General features: G+C 40.5%; 1 protein-coding gene across 1 annotated transcript; it reads left to right on the forward strand.

The window, feature by feature from the left end:
• Nucleotides 1-4,208: 4,208 nt before the first annotated feature.
• Nucleotides 4,209-7,330, forward strand: LOC127542396 (CCR4-NOT transcription complex subunit 7-like). Its single transcript, XM_051967947.1, has 2 exons — nucleotides 4,209-5,346; nucleotides 5,747-7,330. The coding sequence occupies exons 1-2, from the start codon at nucleotides 4,220-4,222 to the stop codon at nucleotides 5,805-5,807; spliced, it is 1,188 nt and encodes a 395-aa protein (XP_051823907.1). The 5' UTR covers nucleotides 4,209-4,219; the 3' UTR covers nucleotides 5,808-7,330.
• The last annotated feature ends 8,715 nt before the right edge of the window (nucleotides 7,331-16,045 follow it).

Consider the following 16,045-nt stretch of genomic DNA (forward strand, 5'->3'; position numbering starts at 1 on the left):
AAAGCTGTGGAAGAGGAAGGAATTTGTGACCAAAGAAGTAGAGATCATTACTGATAACAAAATAGAAAATTTTGATTATATCAAATTGAAAAAGCTTTTGTATAAACAAAACTAATGCAGACCAGATGAGAAGGGAAACAATAAACTGGGAAAACATTTTTACAGTCAAAGGTTCTGATAAAGGCCTCATTTCCAAAATATATAGAGAATTGACTCTAATTTATAAGAAATCAAACCATTCTCCAATTGATTTTTTATCCAATTCACCATTTGGTCAAAGGATATGAACAGATAATTTTCAGATGAAGAAATTGAAACTATTTGTAGTCATATGAAGAGGTGCTCCAAATCACTATTGGTCAGAGAAATGCAAATTAAGACAACTCTGAGATACCACTCCACACCTGTCAGATTGACTAGGATGACAGGAAAAGATAATGCTGAATGTTGGAGGGGCTGTGGGACAACTGGGACACTGATACATTGTTGGTGGAATTGGGAATACATCCAGCCATTCTGGAGAGTGATTTTGAACTATGCTCAAAAAGTTTTCAAACTGTGCATACTGGGCTTATATCCCAAAGAGATCTTAAAGAAGGGAAAGGGACCCAGATGTACAAAAGTGTTTGTAGCAGCCCTGTTTGTAGTGGCCAGAAACTGAAAACTGAGTGGATGCTCATCAATTGGAGAATGGCTGAATAAATTGTGGCATACGAATATTAAGGAATATTATTGTTCTGTAAGAAATAACCATTAGGATGATTTCAGAGAGGCCTGGAGAGACTTACATGAGCTGATGCTAAGTGAAATGACCAGAACAAGGAGGTCATTATACATTGATGTATAATTTGAGACTTGAATAAGATTGTGTAAAAAAAGCATTAATAAACATTAAAGCATTATATAAATATGAGCTGTGATGTGGCAGCTGGCTGAAAGGAGAGGACAACATGGGGGGAAAGATTCAAAATGCCATACACAAAATTGTATGGTCTGGCTGCCTTGAAGATCAGGGTTCCCCTTTCCAGCAGAGGCTGTATGATCAGTGATCAAATACATAATATCAGATGCACTTGGTTCTTTTCAACAATGAGGTGATACAGTCCATTTCCAATAGATTTGTGACAGTCATATTAACCAATTTGGTTTCCTCATTACCTACTCTAATTACTTTAATACATTATACAACAGGAAGACTATATAATGATCAATTCTGATGGACGTGGGTCTCTTCAACATTGAGATGATTCAAAGCAGTTCTAATTGTTCAGTGATGAAGAAAGCCACCTACACCCAAAGACAGGACCCTCGGAGCTGAGTGTGGACTCCAACATAGCATTCTCACTCTTTCTGTTGTTGTTTGTACTTTTTTTTTTCTTTTCCAGGTATTTTTCCTTATTGATCCAATTTTTCTTGTGCAGCAAGATAACCGTATAAATATGCATACATATATTGGATTTAACATATATTTTAACACATTTAAAAAGAATTCTCCATTGTATATGTGTAAAAAAAGAATACTGTTTGGCACCAACATATCACCTACAAGAGAAAGATGGGTAGCAGGTAGGTTGTAGACAGCACTGACTCCAGCCACTTTAAATTTTATAAACAATGATTTTGTGAGGCAGTTGCTATGCCCACTTTACAGATGAGAGGACCAAGTGTTAGAAAGGTAAAGAGACTTGCACACAGCTAAGAAGTATCAGCATTGGAATTGGAAGAAGGCTCTTCCCACCCCCAAAGTCCAGTATTCTAGATATTTACAAAACAATTCCAGAAGTGTAATGGGCTGAGGCTTGAGTTGATGCACTGAGGTCCCAAGCACATGAGGCTAAATAGTAATTGGACCATACTCTATTAATATGTAAGCTTGGAGAAAGAATGGCCCCCACCCACTCTTTGTGCAAGTCCTGATGTGTTGTATAGGAAATGACGATTTTGGTGGGTGGAGGCAGGGGAGTGGAAAAGGAAGGGGAAGGAGAGACTTTTGTTTTTGCCATTGCAATGACCTTTCTGTTTGTTTCTCTTCTTCTTTTTGCTTTTGCTGAGGAAGTTGGGGTTAAGTGACTTGCCCATGGTTACATAACCAGGAATTGTTAAGTGTCTGAGGCTAGATTTGAACTCAGGTCCTCCTGACTTCAGGGTTGGTGCTCTATCCACTGAGCCATCTCCTCCCCTTCCTCTTGACTTCAAGTCCACGGGTAACCCTAGAGAGCTTCTAAATCTAGCACTTAATACTATTAACTTCTTGATTTTTGACAAAGATGCACTGGCTCCGGCAGACAGGTTTTATAACCCTTTCCACTCCCCTGCCTCCACCCACCAAAATCGTCATTTCCTATACAGAAGTGAGGTTTGGAAAGGAGTTCGGTGTCCATCTAGTCTAACCCACACAGAAAAAAGAATCCTTGATAATATATACTTTTTTGGTTTTAAAATATCATGTTTTTTTTTTATTTATTTACTTTTCAAGATATGTCAATTTTCCTGGAGAGGTGACTTTTTTAAAATACTTTTTTATTTTTCAAAATACATGCACAGATAGTTTTCAACATTCACCCCTGAAAAACTTTGTTTTTCATAATTTTCTCCCTTCCTTGCCAACTCCCCTTTCTCCTAGATAGCAAGCTTTCTAATACAGGTTAACGATATGCAGTTCTTCTAAACATATTTCCACATTTATCATGTTTTACAAGAAAAATCAGATCAAAAAGGAAAAAAAAAATGAGAGAAAATACCAAGCAAGGAAACAACTACAAACAAAAGAGATGAAAATACTAGGTTGGGATCCACATTCAGCTTCTATAGTTCTCTGGATGCAGATGGCTGTCACAAATCTATTGGAAATGGACTGTATCACCTCATTGTTGAAAAGAACCAAGTGCATCTGATATTATGTATTTGATAACTGATCATATAGCCTCTGCTGGAAAGGGGAACCCTGATCGTCAAGCCAGCCAGACCATACAATTTTGTGTATGGCATTTTGAATCTTTCCCCCATGTTGTCCTCTCCTTTCAGCCAGCTGCCCCATCACAGCTCATATTTATATAAGGCTTTAATGTTTATTAATGCTTTTTTTTACACAATCTCATTCAAGCCTCTGTGATGCAGCCCAGGGGAATGGGGGCATGATTTCCAGCATGGCCTTGGCAACCATACAGCCTCTGCAGCAGGTGTACAGCAGGTAGCAGAATCTGGTCAATGGTTCCCTATAGAAATAAATACACACAGTGATGTTGGGAAGGTTTAACTTCCTCAAAGTACTTTCCTATCCATGCTCTCTGGATCTGTGTGAGGAGGGGTACAGAAAGTGTACTGTGATTTTCACTTCGGATTTAGGGAAGTAATCTTGTCAAGCCAGAAAGGGAATGTGATTTGAGTATGTTTTAATTGATGGAGAATATTGATCATTAGCTCTCTTCCCATTATAGATGAGCTTCTTGAGAGCAGGGGCTCTTACTTGTGTACTCCCTGCCTCCCCCCTCTCCTCCTTAGTATAGTGCTTTGCACATAGTACGTGCTTCATAAATGCTTGCTTCATTCATTCTTTCATTTGTTCATTCATTCTCTCAGATTAAGGCTGGACATTGCAGGACAAAATTGTCTAATAAGGGAGCCCTTTAAGTCTCATGTACACAAATTAAAAGCGGTCACTAAAAGCGTTTTGCCATTTCCCAAAGGCAATCCCCCCTCCCTTTTCCCCTCCCTTCCTCTCTCCTCTTCCTCCTCCTCCTCCTCTTCCTTCTCGTATGTAATTTTGGGCTTAACTGGCTGCTGGTCGGCATTCTCACTCTATCCATCCATTCATTAATCCTTCCCTCCATCATCTCAGCAAAAGGCTCCGGAGCTGGGCAGCGGCGGGAGGAAAGAGGGGAACAGATTGCGGGGGACCCGCACGAAGCAGGGGACCGGGGGGACTGCGCAACGAAAGCACCCCCTCCCTACAAGGGGCTGACGTCTTGCCGGGGTCTCCTAGAAACGCGCGCGTGTCTCCTGGTATGTCGTATAATAATAGCCAGCAGCTCCATCACAATCTCGGAACACAGACAGGCTGACGTCACCGCGCAGCGCCCTTCCTAGACTTTCATTTGGGAGAGAGGAGGCGCCCAGCTGGGGGCGTTGGGGAGGGGGGAAGACTGAACGGGGGGAGGGACGGAGGGAAGGTGGGGGCGCAGCCACAGAAGGCCGTCTCTGTGGTGAAGAGGAGGCGGCGATGGAGGAGGCGGCGAAGCGCGATCACAGCGGCCCCGGCGCAGGTACCAAAGTAAAGGCGGATGAAAGAGGGGTTTGGAGAGGCGATTTTTTACTCAGCTCCATGAGAAGCTGCTGCCGATCATTAGTGTCCGATGGCTCCCCGCCGCGCGCCCCGCCTCAGCCCACCATGCCAGCCGCCCGTGCCGAGCAGAGCCCGCGGATCCGGGAAGTTTGGGCTTGCAACCTGGACGAGGAGATGAAGAAAATGCGATCTGTTATCCTGAAATACAATTACGTGGCTATGGATACGGAGTTCCCAGGTGTAGTGGCGAAACCTATCGGAGAATTCAGAAGCTACGCCGACTACCAGTACCAACTGCTGAGGTGCAATGTGGACTGGCTGAAGATCATCCAGCTGGGGCTGACGTTCATGAACGAGCAAGGAGAGTGCCCCCCGGGAACCTCCACGTGGCAATTCAACTTTAAATTCAATCTGAAGGAGGATGTGTACGCCCAGGACTCCATAGAGCTCCTGACCATGTCCGGGATCCAGTTCAAGAAACATGAAGAAGAGGGGATCGAGACCCAGTATTTTGCGGAGCTCCTGATGACATCGGGAGTGGTGCTGTGTGAAGGGGTGAAGTGGCTCTCCTTTCACAGCGGCTACGACTTCGGCTACTTCATCAAGATGCTCACCAACTCTCCTTTGCCCGAAGAAGCTCGCGACTTCTTCGAGATTCTCCAACTGTTCTTTCCGGTCATCTATGATATCAAGTACCTCATGAAGAGTTGTAAAAACCTCAGGGGTGGACTGCAGGAAGTGGCCACTCAGCTGGAGCTGGAGCGCATAGGCTCCCAGCACCAGGCAGGGTCCGATTCGCTACTCACAGGTATGACCTTTTTCAAAATGAGAGAAATGTTCTTTGAAGACCACATCGATGATGCCAAGTATTCTGGCTACCTGTACGGCCTCGGTTCGGGAGCTACTCACGTCTACAACAACGGCCACCCCGGCTTCCAGAACCGCTTCCCCGGCCCCTGCCACACCACCTACCAGAGAGGTTTCCAGAACAGTTTCCAGGGCGTCCAGTATGTCCACTACAGTAGAGAACCAGTATGGAGAGGAGACCACCAAGCATTCATGAGGTGAAATAGAAAACAGGGCTTAATTTTTTTTTAAACATCCAAACCCATGCCTTTTTTCTCCAGGTTTTAATCTCCAGTTAAATCCTTTGGTTGATACTAGGCTTTTATTTTTTTTTTTCACTCTGCTTTCTTAACTTGTTCTCTCTTTTGTTTTTCAATACCAGTTATTACCGTTCTTTCCTACCACAGATCCTGATAGGCAGGTTGAATTTTGCAGCATATTAATCCACCTGTTAGCAAGTATGTGTGACCAAGGGGGAAAATTCATATCTTACTCAATCTTTTGGTAACTATATTTAGTTAGTCTTAGTTTGGCCCCTGCCCCTCCTTTCCTCCCAATTCCCAGATTCCCAAGCACTGACTGTAATTTAATGTCTTGTTTCATTTTTGTCTCTTCCAGCATGCAAGAGATGCCAGCGTTTGAGAACGAGGATCATCAAGTCTATACTTACAGAGAATGAATCTACTCAGATTCTCTATTTCAGCAGAAGGTTGGAGTTTCCTTGAAGTTTGCCTGAAAATTGATCATCTGCCAATTTTACACAGCATTGCCTTGTTTTGGACCCACGGAGCAGAGTATGTTCACTGTGCTGCAAATTGTTGACTCAGCTACACTAACCCAAGAAGAAAAAGAACTTGGTGAATGCTTTTCTTGATGTTTCATCTTCTAAAAACCTAGAGGTGTTCTTGGTTTTGAATTGGTATATGTATTATTACATCTGTGACGGGTAAAATGTTTTAATTTACCTTTACCCCCTTCAGCAAAGTTCCCTGTAACTGGCTTTTCAAGATCTGTCTGGGAGCTTACATCCAAGGAGCCTGAACTTCTGTTAACAGCACCGTTCCTATTATTTCCCTTTTGTCTTTTAATTTTACCAACATTTCTTTTTTCTCCTCACTCCTCTCCCACCTTTCAAATATAATCATGTTTACCGTGTGTTTGAATTGATGATTCTGCAAGTCGTCATAACAGAAAGTCCAAAGAGAGCAAAGTCACCTTAGTTATATTTTATACCAAATTAAATTTGAAGAAATAAAATTGTGCTTTTGTAGTTGCTAGAAAGACAAAAGTAATTCAGAGTCTTGTTCTAAAACAACAAAAAGTCCCTAAAATGAACTTGAATAGTTTTAGTCCTCTAAGGACTATAATGATTATTTATATTTGCATGTATATTTTTGCCATATATTTTCTATTGACAAAAATAACTATGAAGTACTTTCTTAGCCAAGCAGATTATGTGACCAGGTCAGAGCACATGAAGGAAGAATTTGGTCATCAGTAATCAAATACTAGCTAGAAATGATGGATGGTAAGTGTCCATGTATATGTTACCTGAACTTCAATCAGTATATTATCTGTTTTCCAGATGAGTTTGTCTCCCTTATCCTTTAATACTCTTTTCTCATTAAGTTTGCTAGAGATGGGAAGAAATGGGAAATTTGGACTGGATGAACTTCAAAGGAGTTTGGTGGTAGTGAGAGATGGCAATGGAGAGAAAGGAATATTCAAACTCCTTCACTATGATAGAGTGGGAAGGAGAGTAGGAGTTGAGTTGGGGGTAGAGCAGGAAAATGAGTAAAAGTGCAACCACTGCCAGATCTTAGTGAGGGCAGGAAGAAGGAAGGAGTAGAAAAGGAGAAGCTGGTATTACTCCTAGTGCCCAGTCCAGTGCCATGTACAGAGCAGGCATTTGATGAATGTATCGTTTCTTAGACCCTTTGGCTTCCTTCTAGGCTCAGGCCAAGGGACATCTTCTGCAGGAGGCCTTTCCCAGCTCCCTCAGCTGCTAGTGCCTTCCCCTCGCATATTGCCTTCCACCTACTCTGTCTATATATTGTGCATACATAGTTATAAGTTTTCTTCCCTGTTAGAATGTGAGCTCCTTGAGAGCCGGGATAGTATTTTTTGCTTTTCATTGTATCCCCAGTGCTTAGCACAGTGTTTGGCACACAATAAGGACCTAATAAATGTTTGTTGATTGATTGCTTTGTCTAGTGTTTGTTGGGAAGTCTTCCCCTGGGGTGGGTGGGTACATCCCTGGGAGGTCATATGTATCGGGGTTGGGGTGTGGCTGTTTCCTGCTGCCCCAGCTGTCCTTAGAGATGGTCAGCAGGACAGGGTTCAGTAGGAGTCTGTCCCCCTGGCCCAAACCCTCATGCCCCCTGCACACCCTAGCAATGGCTCAGCAGGAGGTGGCCCGAAGGACTGGTCTGGGCTTTTCAAGCCTAAACACTGAGTTCTGCTTCTTCCTCTGTCTTCTTTTTCCTTTCTGTTCTTTCTCCTGATTCCTCTTCCTCCTTCCCCTCCTCTCCCTCTTCTTTCACCTCATCTCCTTTCCCCCTCCTCCTTCCTCATGTTTCTTCCTACCTTTCCCTCCTTCCCATCCTCCCTTTTTTTTCTTCCTCCTCTGTCCTTCTCTACCTTCCTCTCCACTGTTTTTTCATTGCTCTGGCTCCTGGACCCTGGTGTGGGCCTGAAATCCCCTGTGCCGGCTACTGTCACAGCCTTATCCCAGGTTGCTACACAGCTGGCAGCCAGATCTCCCCTTCTGCAGAAAAGTTCCATAAGGGGGACACTGAGCAACTTGACTGCTGAGCCCAGAAAGGGGATCATCCTAAAATACAATGTACTTTATGGAAAGAAGTGGGTGCCCCGGATTCCTTCCTTGGGGGAGAGCAGGCCTCAGCAACAGGGACAGAGTAGGAGGCCTTGGGGAAGAACTGAGGAGAAGAGCATGGACGTGGAGCCCATCAAGAAAGATTTTGGTCAGACACAAGGAAGAATTGCTCACATCTTTATAGTGGTTTCTGCTTCTTAAGGATTTTCACATCCCCTTAAACTCCCTCCTCCCCAGCCTACCTCTCTTACACACACACACACACACACACACACACACACACACACACACAAACACACACACATCATTGAGTGTATTAATATGCCCCTTTTAGAGAGGAGAAACACGAGGTGTAGAGAGCTGGAGTGATTTGCCTAAGATCACAGCACTAGGGAAGTGGCAGCCCCAAGTCACAAACCCAAGTCCCTGAATCCCAGGCTCTTTCCACTCTCCTTGTCTCCTTGTTTGTAGGATGCACATGTTTTTCTATTGCCTAAGCGCAAAAGTCACCCTTGCAATTCTTTTTTGTTGTCATTGTTGAGGCAATTGGAGTTAAGTGACTTGCCCAGGGTCACACCAGCTAGGAATGGTTAAGTGTCTAAGGCCAGAAACTGCATTTCTGTGAATGAGTTGGTTCACACCAGAGCAGAAGATTGCTTATCTTCTCTGTCTGCTGGTCTTATTACTTCCTACTGAGCACATGCTACTTACTAGCTGTGTGACCTTAACTAAGACTCTTCCCTTCTTCAGGCCTCAGTTTCCCCCTCTGCAAATTAAGGGTTTTCTGTCACTAGAGTATTTCTTTTTCATAGCATTTTATTTTTCAAATACATGCAAAGATAGTTTTCAACTTTCACTTTTGCAAAACCTGTTGTTCCAAATTTGTATCCCCCTCTTCCCCTCTCTCCCCTCTCCTAGACAGCAAGTAATCAGAGATAGGTTAAACATATTTCTATATTTGTCATGCTGCACAAGTAAAATAGATCAAAAGGGAAAAAACATAAGAGAAAAAAACCAAGCAAATAAACAATTAAGACAAGTTGAAAATGCTATGCTTTGATGCACATTCAGTCGCCACAGTTTTCTCTCTGGATGTGGATGGCATTTGCCATTACAAGTCTATTGGAATTGTCTTGAATCATTTAAGGTTGAAAAGAGCCAAGTCCACTATAGCAGATTATCACACAGTCTTGTTACTGTGTACAATGTTCTCTTGGTTCTACTCTTTATTTAAGTTTTTGCAGGCTTTTCTGAAATCAGCCTGATGATTGTTTCTTATAGAACAATAATATTTCATTACATCCATATGTCATAACTTATTCAGCCATTCTCCAATTGATAGACATCCACTCAGTTTCCAGTTCCTTGCCCATCCCAAAAGGGCTGCTACAAACATTTTTGCACATGTGGGTCCATTCTCATCTTTTAAGATCTCTTTGGGATACAGATCCAGTAGAGACCCTGCTCGATCAAAGGGTATGCACAGTTTTATAGCCCTTTGGACATAGTTCCATATTGTTCTCCAGAATGGTTGGATCATTCCACAACTCCACCAACAATGTATTGGTGTCCCAGTTTTCCCACATCTCCTCCAACATTTACCATTATCTCTTCCTGTCATCTTAGTCAATCTAAGAGGTGTGAAGTGGTACCTCAGAATTGTCTTTGCATTTCTGTACTAGAGGATTTCTATGCAAGGTCCTCTGACATCCAATTCAGTGCTTTTTCCATTATAGCCCAGTTGTCTATGCTAGTTTCTTTCTGCAACACTGCTTTGCCAGGGTCCATGACAGCTCTTATGACCCCTGTCCCCATCCATCCCTGAGTGGATGACCCCCCACCTTTTCTTCATGTCCCCTTATTCCACAGAATCCTCTGGTCTACCCAGCCCTCAAAGCCCACCCAGGCTGACTGGTCACCAATAGTTCCCACCAATTTCCCTACCCCTTTCCCTTTCCACCCAGAGTCACTGGTCCCCGGCTCCCCAGGATCCAGGCGCAATGTCTTAGAAGCTTTGATCATCTCCGAGGTCCCCAAAGAGGATCACACTTTGGGACAACATCTACTCAGAAGCCAATCCTGTCCCTCAAGCTGGGCTCATCAAAAATAAAACCATTTCAAAACATACTTTTATAGAACCCATCACCACATTTAGGGTATCATTGTTTTCAGTGACAGTGAATGTGGGCTGGAGCACTTCTAATACCAAAAGCACTGGGGAAGTGCTATCTGCTTCTCAGAAAATGATTTGTATTGGAGTGGCCAAGGCCTGTGTCAAGGTTTAACGTTCCATGTGTTTCCCAAGTTATGTATGACGTTCTCTGTCCCCAGGCCCCTCCTAGCTCTGACATTCCATGGTCTAAGGTTCCTGCTAGTTCTGGCACCCCATATTTTTTTTAAATTAATTTATCTTATTTTATTTTTAATGCTTTTTATTTCCAAAATATATGCATAGATAGTTTTCAACATTCACCCTTTTTTTATTATAACTTTTTATTGACAGAACCCATATCTGGGTAATTTTTTACAACATTATCCCTTGCACTCACTTCTGTTCTGACTTTTCCCCTCCCTCTCTCCACCCCCTCCCTCAGATGGCAAGCAGTCCTTTACATGTTAAATATGTCACAGTATATCCTAGATACAATATATGTGTGCAGAACCGAACAGTTTTCTTGTTGCACAGGGAGAATTGGATTCAGAAGGTAAAAATCACCCGGGAAGAAAAACAAAAATGCAAGCAGTTTACATTCATTTCCCAGTGTTCTTTCTTTGGGTGTAGCTGCTTCTGTCCATCATTGATCAATTGAAACTGAGTTAGATCTTCTCTTTGTTGAAGAAATCCACTTCCATCAGAATACATCCTCATACAGTATTGTTGTTGGAGTATATAATGATCTCCTGGTTCTACTCGTTTCACTTAGCATCAGTTCATGTAAGTCTCTCCAGGCCTCTCTGTATTCATCCTGCTGGTCATTTCTTACAGAACAATAATATTCCAAAACATTCATATACCACAATTTACCCAACCATTCTCCAATTGATGGGCATCTATTCAGTTTCCAGTTTCTAGACACTATGAAACGGGCTGCCACAAACATTTTGGCACATACAGGTCCCTTTCCCTTCTTTAGTATCTCTTTAGGGTACAAGCCCAGTAGTAGCACTGCTGGATCAAAGGGTATGCACAGTTTGATAACTTTTTGGGCATAATTCCAGATTGCTCTCCAGAATGGTTGGATTTGTTCACAACTCCACCAACAATGCATCAGTGTCCCAGTTTTCCCACATCCCCTCCAACATTCATCATTATATTTTCCTGTCATCTTAGCCAATCTGACAGGTGTGTAGTGGTATCTCAGAGTTGTCTTAATTTGCATTCTCTGATCAATAATGATTTGGAACACTCTTTCATATGAGTGGAAATAGTTTCAATTTCTTCATCTGAAAATTTTCTGTTCATATCCTTTGACCATTTATCAAATAGAGAATGGCTTGATTTCTTATAAATTTGAGTCAGCTCTCTATATATTTTGGAAATGAGGCCTTTATCAGAACCTTTAACTGTGAAAATGTTTTCCCAGTTTGTTGCTTCCCTTTAATCTTGTTTGCATTAGTTTTATTTCTACAAAGGCTTTTAAATTTGATATAATCAAAATTTTCTATTTTGTGATCAATAATGATCTCTAGTTCATCTTTGGTCACAAATTTCTTCCTCCTCCACAAGTCTGAGAGGTAAACTATCCTATGTTCCTCTAATTTATTTATAATCTCATTCTTTATGACTAAATCATGGACCCATTTTGATCTTATCTTGGTATACGGTGTTAAGTGTGGGTCCATATCTAATTTCTGCCATACTAATTTCCAGTTTTCCCAGCAGTTTTTGTCAAATAATGAATTCTTATCCCAAAAGTTAGGATCTTTGGGTTTGTCAAACATTAGATTGCTATAGTTGACTATTTTGCTTGTGAACCTAACCTTTTCCACTGATCAACTAATCTATTTCTTAGCCAATACCAAATGGTTTTGTGGCACCCCATGTTTTAAGGTCCTTTCCAGCTCCAACATTTCATATTCTTTTCTCATTTTTCATATTCTCTTGTTCTATGATTTTAGACCCTTCTGTCATTCAATGATTGTTGATTCAGGTCCCTCCCAGTTCTGACCTTCTCCACATTGAGGTCCTCCCAAGATAGTCTACATTCTGTGTGCTCAGGTCCCTTTGTACCTCTTACCTTCATTCTATGTTCAAAGGACTCTTTTAGCTCTGACAGGCTGTGGTTGAAATCCCCTCCCAGCTCTGACATTGTGTGTTGTAAGGTCCCTTCTAGCTGATTAGGCAAGAGCCTGAAACTCCTGAAACACCCTCCAGAAAAAAAACTACACTCCCTCCACTAATGCAGGTTGTCCCTTCTTTGAAACTTAGGGCAGTAGTGTGACCTTGAGCAGTGGTGTCAGAAACTGGGGCCACTAGTGTGGATATAAGAGTCCTTGCTGGAAGCATATTGACTTGGTGTTTAAAATATTTTGCTCTCTGTGTTTCAATGTCTTCTTATATATTTTGTTAAATATTTCCCAACTACATTTTAATCTCGTTCTGGCCCTGTTTTTGACACTTCTGGTCTAGCACGCTGAGAGGTTAATTGACTTGCCCAGGCTCACATTGCTAGTAAATGTCCCAGGCTGGACTTGAACCCAGGTCTTCCTGGGTCTAAGGTTGGCATGGCACCCAAAATGCCAAGGCTACCTCTCTATGATGGCCATAACAACAACAAAATTTTAATAACTTGCACTTCTATCATGTTTTTAGCTTTCTAAAGCACTTGTTTCACAAAAATCCCATGAAATGGGAACTGCAAGTGGCATTATACTTATTTTTCTTTTTAATACAATTATTTTCAATGAACTAAAAGCTGTTTTTCTCTATCCCATTCTACCCGCCTCCTCCTTCAGGAACAGAAAAAGAAGAAAATAAAATATTTTTGTACAGTCAATTCTAGCTAACCTGATTCCTATAGTGGCTTTGTCCAAAAAATGTATCTACCTCTGTTCTAGAAAACCATGGCTTCCCCATTTTCTATGTTCTTTTGGTCTTGATATTCCTAACATGCTTGTTGAGTGTCCGATAATCCTGTTGCCTAGTCACTGACTAACAATATCGTTTTGGAAATATCTCCCTTGAATAAATATTGGAGTTCCTTCTGTTAGCCAAACATGGATCTCCATGTCTTGATCAGTCATGTGGATTTCCCCCTTTTGGAATTGATCAGTTGAACAACTGTACTGCCTCCTTCTATTTTTAGTGCTCTCTCATTCCCTATAAATAGGTAGAAGATATTCTTGACTGCTTATACATTTTGGATCCAGTTTCTTAGGGACCACCAGTTTCTCTAATAAATTGAAATTACTCAGACACCTGTCTCAGTTTCCATGGCTGTGGATTAGAATTTGGTCTCACAGTGGTAGAAAGAGCATACATAAGTTCCAGGAGTATGGGTCCAAATTGCCTTTTAGGATGAATGAGCCAACAGCCTGCTCCAATAGCGTATTAATGTGCCTGTTTTCTTACAGTTCCTCCAAGCATTCATTTTCATTTTTTTTAAGTTAACCAACATGATGAATGTGAGGAAGAACCTCAGCATTGCTTTAACTTTTTATTTTTATTAGTAGCAATTTGTAGCATTTTTTAAAAATGTGGTTATTAATAGTTTGAATGTCTTACTCCAAAAACTGTATTTTTATATTCTTTCACTATTTAAGCGGCTTTTAATTTAATGAGATATTTTAAAAGAGAAATTTGTTGCAGTGATGTTTTCTTAGAGATCTGCTTCCCAAATTTTAGCTTCGTTGATATTGTGTGCTTACTTTTAATTTTTTAAATCAAATGTTTCTTTTTATCATCAGTGATCCATGTCACCTTTTATGTTTCAGCAATATATGCATTTGAATTTTAAGATATTAGTATATATATGATTGTCATCTTATATAAAAATGTCTGCCTATCTTCTTCCTTCTTCTAGGATGCTTTTTTTTTTCAAAGCAATTTTGGATCAAATAATATGTTCTTAATCCGCCAGCTGAAGCTTTGGATTTTTTGAATATTGGGCTACTATGTTCATTTGTTTGAGTATTTCACTTACCCAATCTGTTCCACAGATCAACCTTTTTATTTCTAAATCAACACCAATATATTTAACCTTCTACTTATTTGTAACTCAGTTTGATATCTGGTTCTACTAGAATCTCTTTTCAATTTTTTTTACCTTATTTCCCTTGAGACTCTTGACCTTTATTCCCCTCAAGATAAATTTCGTTATAATTTTTCCTTGCTCTATAAAATACTACTTTGGTAGTTTATTTGACTTTGCATGAAATAAATAATTTAGATAATATTTTATTACATTTGTTCACCCAACTGATGAGCAATTAATGTTTTTCTAATGACTTAGGTTTATTTTTATTTACATATAGAGTGTTTTGTAGTTGTATTCTGTGGTCTGTATGTTAAAACAGCTAAGTTTTGCTGTTTCCTTTTCCAGCACATTTTATGGATGATAAAACTGAGATAAACAGGGTTAAGTGATTCACCCAGCTAAGTTTTGCTGTTTCCTTTTCCAGCACATTTTATGGATGATAAAACTGAGATAAACAGGGTTAAGTGATTCACCCAGCATCACACAGTTAATAAGTGTCTAAGGCCAGATTTGAACTCAGGAAAATCAGTCTTAGTGATTCCCATCCCTGTGAGTTATTCCCTGAACCACTTAGCTGCCCCGAATCACTTTGTATTTCACCGATTGGCCAATAACAGGTCTCAGCCCAAGCCTCTCTTGTCCATTGCTCAGGTTTTGGTGACTCAGAGTGAGTGTAAATAGCAATTGTTTCTGTCCTAGTCAGAAATGCTGAGGTTTTTTCCCTCCTTGATTGATTCTTTGGTGAAGACAAACTTGGCTGTCTTTTATCTCAGTCCTTATCTCCACTTTAACTATTGAATGGGTGTTGCCTCACACAAACAGGAGAAAGACCTTAGCTTAAAAAGGCCAAGGTCTCCCACTGCATTCTGAGCATCTCAGTTAGCCTGACCTATGTCTTGCCAATGACTCTGGAAGAGAGATGAGGGTGATGACTTTGCACAGCTCTGCCTCTCTTACATCCATTTCACTTGAATGCCAAGACATCACCCTTCTGATTTAAGTCAGTACTCTTGGAGAATGAACAATGAGCATCAGGAAACAACAACAGTTAGGTAACTCAGTGAATAAAGGATTTGGACTGGGCATCAGAAAGATTTGAGTTCAAATCCTAGTAAAGAAAATTATTAGCTAATAGCCAGTCACTTAGTCTAAGCCTTATGTTCCCCATCTATAAAATGGGGAATAATGTGAGGATCAAATGAGTTAACATATTAAAGAACTATAAATTCTAGCTACTACTGTATTTATATAGTTTTTGGCATTTCTTGGAAGGTACACACCTAAGCATTTTATACACTCTACTTATTTTAAGTAGATTTTCTTTTTCTCTCTCTTCCTAATGAGTTTAATGGCCATATACAGAAATGCTGATGAGATATGTATATTTTGTATCCTGAAAATTTGTTGAAGTTATTGTTTCAATTAATTTTTTTTTATTTCACTCTCTTATGTTCTTTAGGTAAATCATCATACCATCTGTAAAAAATTGGCAATTTTTCCTATCTTTCTTCAGTTTCCTTTCTTCTCATTGCTATAATGAATATTTCTAGCCCTGCAGTAAATAGTGGTGATGTTACATTTTATTCCTATGACAGAGAATGTTAGCTCTTACTTTTGGATAGATACTACTCATCTATTTTACTCATAAGAAAGATGCAGTTATTCCTGTGATTTTTTATTTTCTCAAGAGAATAGCTTTATCTTATCAAAAGTTTTTTTTTGTGTGTCTATTGATATAATCATATAATTTTAGTTGTTATTAATATGGTCTATTTATGTTGATAGTTTTACTAATGTTGAACCAATTCTGCCTTCATGGTATAAATCAAATGTGGTTATACTGTACAACTTTTGTGGTTACATTGTATAGCCTTTGTAATATAT

This window comes from Antechinus flavipes, chromosome X, assembly GCF_016432865.1.
Source record: "Antechinus flavipes isolate AdamAnt ecotype Samford, QLD, Australia chromosome X, AdamAnt_v2, whole genome shotgun sequence".
Lineage (NCBI taxonomy): Eukaryota > Metazoa > Chordata > Mammalia > Dasyuromorphia > Dasyuridae > Antechinus > Antechinus flavipes.

Excerpts from the sequence above, each read along its gene's own strand:
- LOC127542396 (XM_051967947.1), top strand. The coding sequence starts at position 4,220 with ATGGAGGAGGCGGCGAAGCGCGATCACAGCGGCCCCGGCGCAGGTACC. Across the intron at positions 5,347-5,746 it reads GACCACCAAGCATTCATGAG|CATGCAAGAGATGCCAGCGT; the intron begins GTGAAATAGAAA and ends TGTCTCTTCCAG.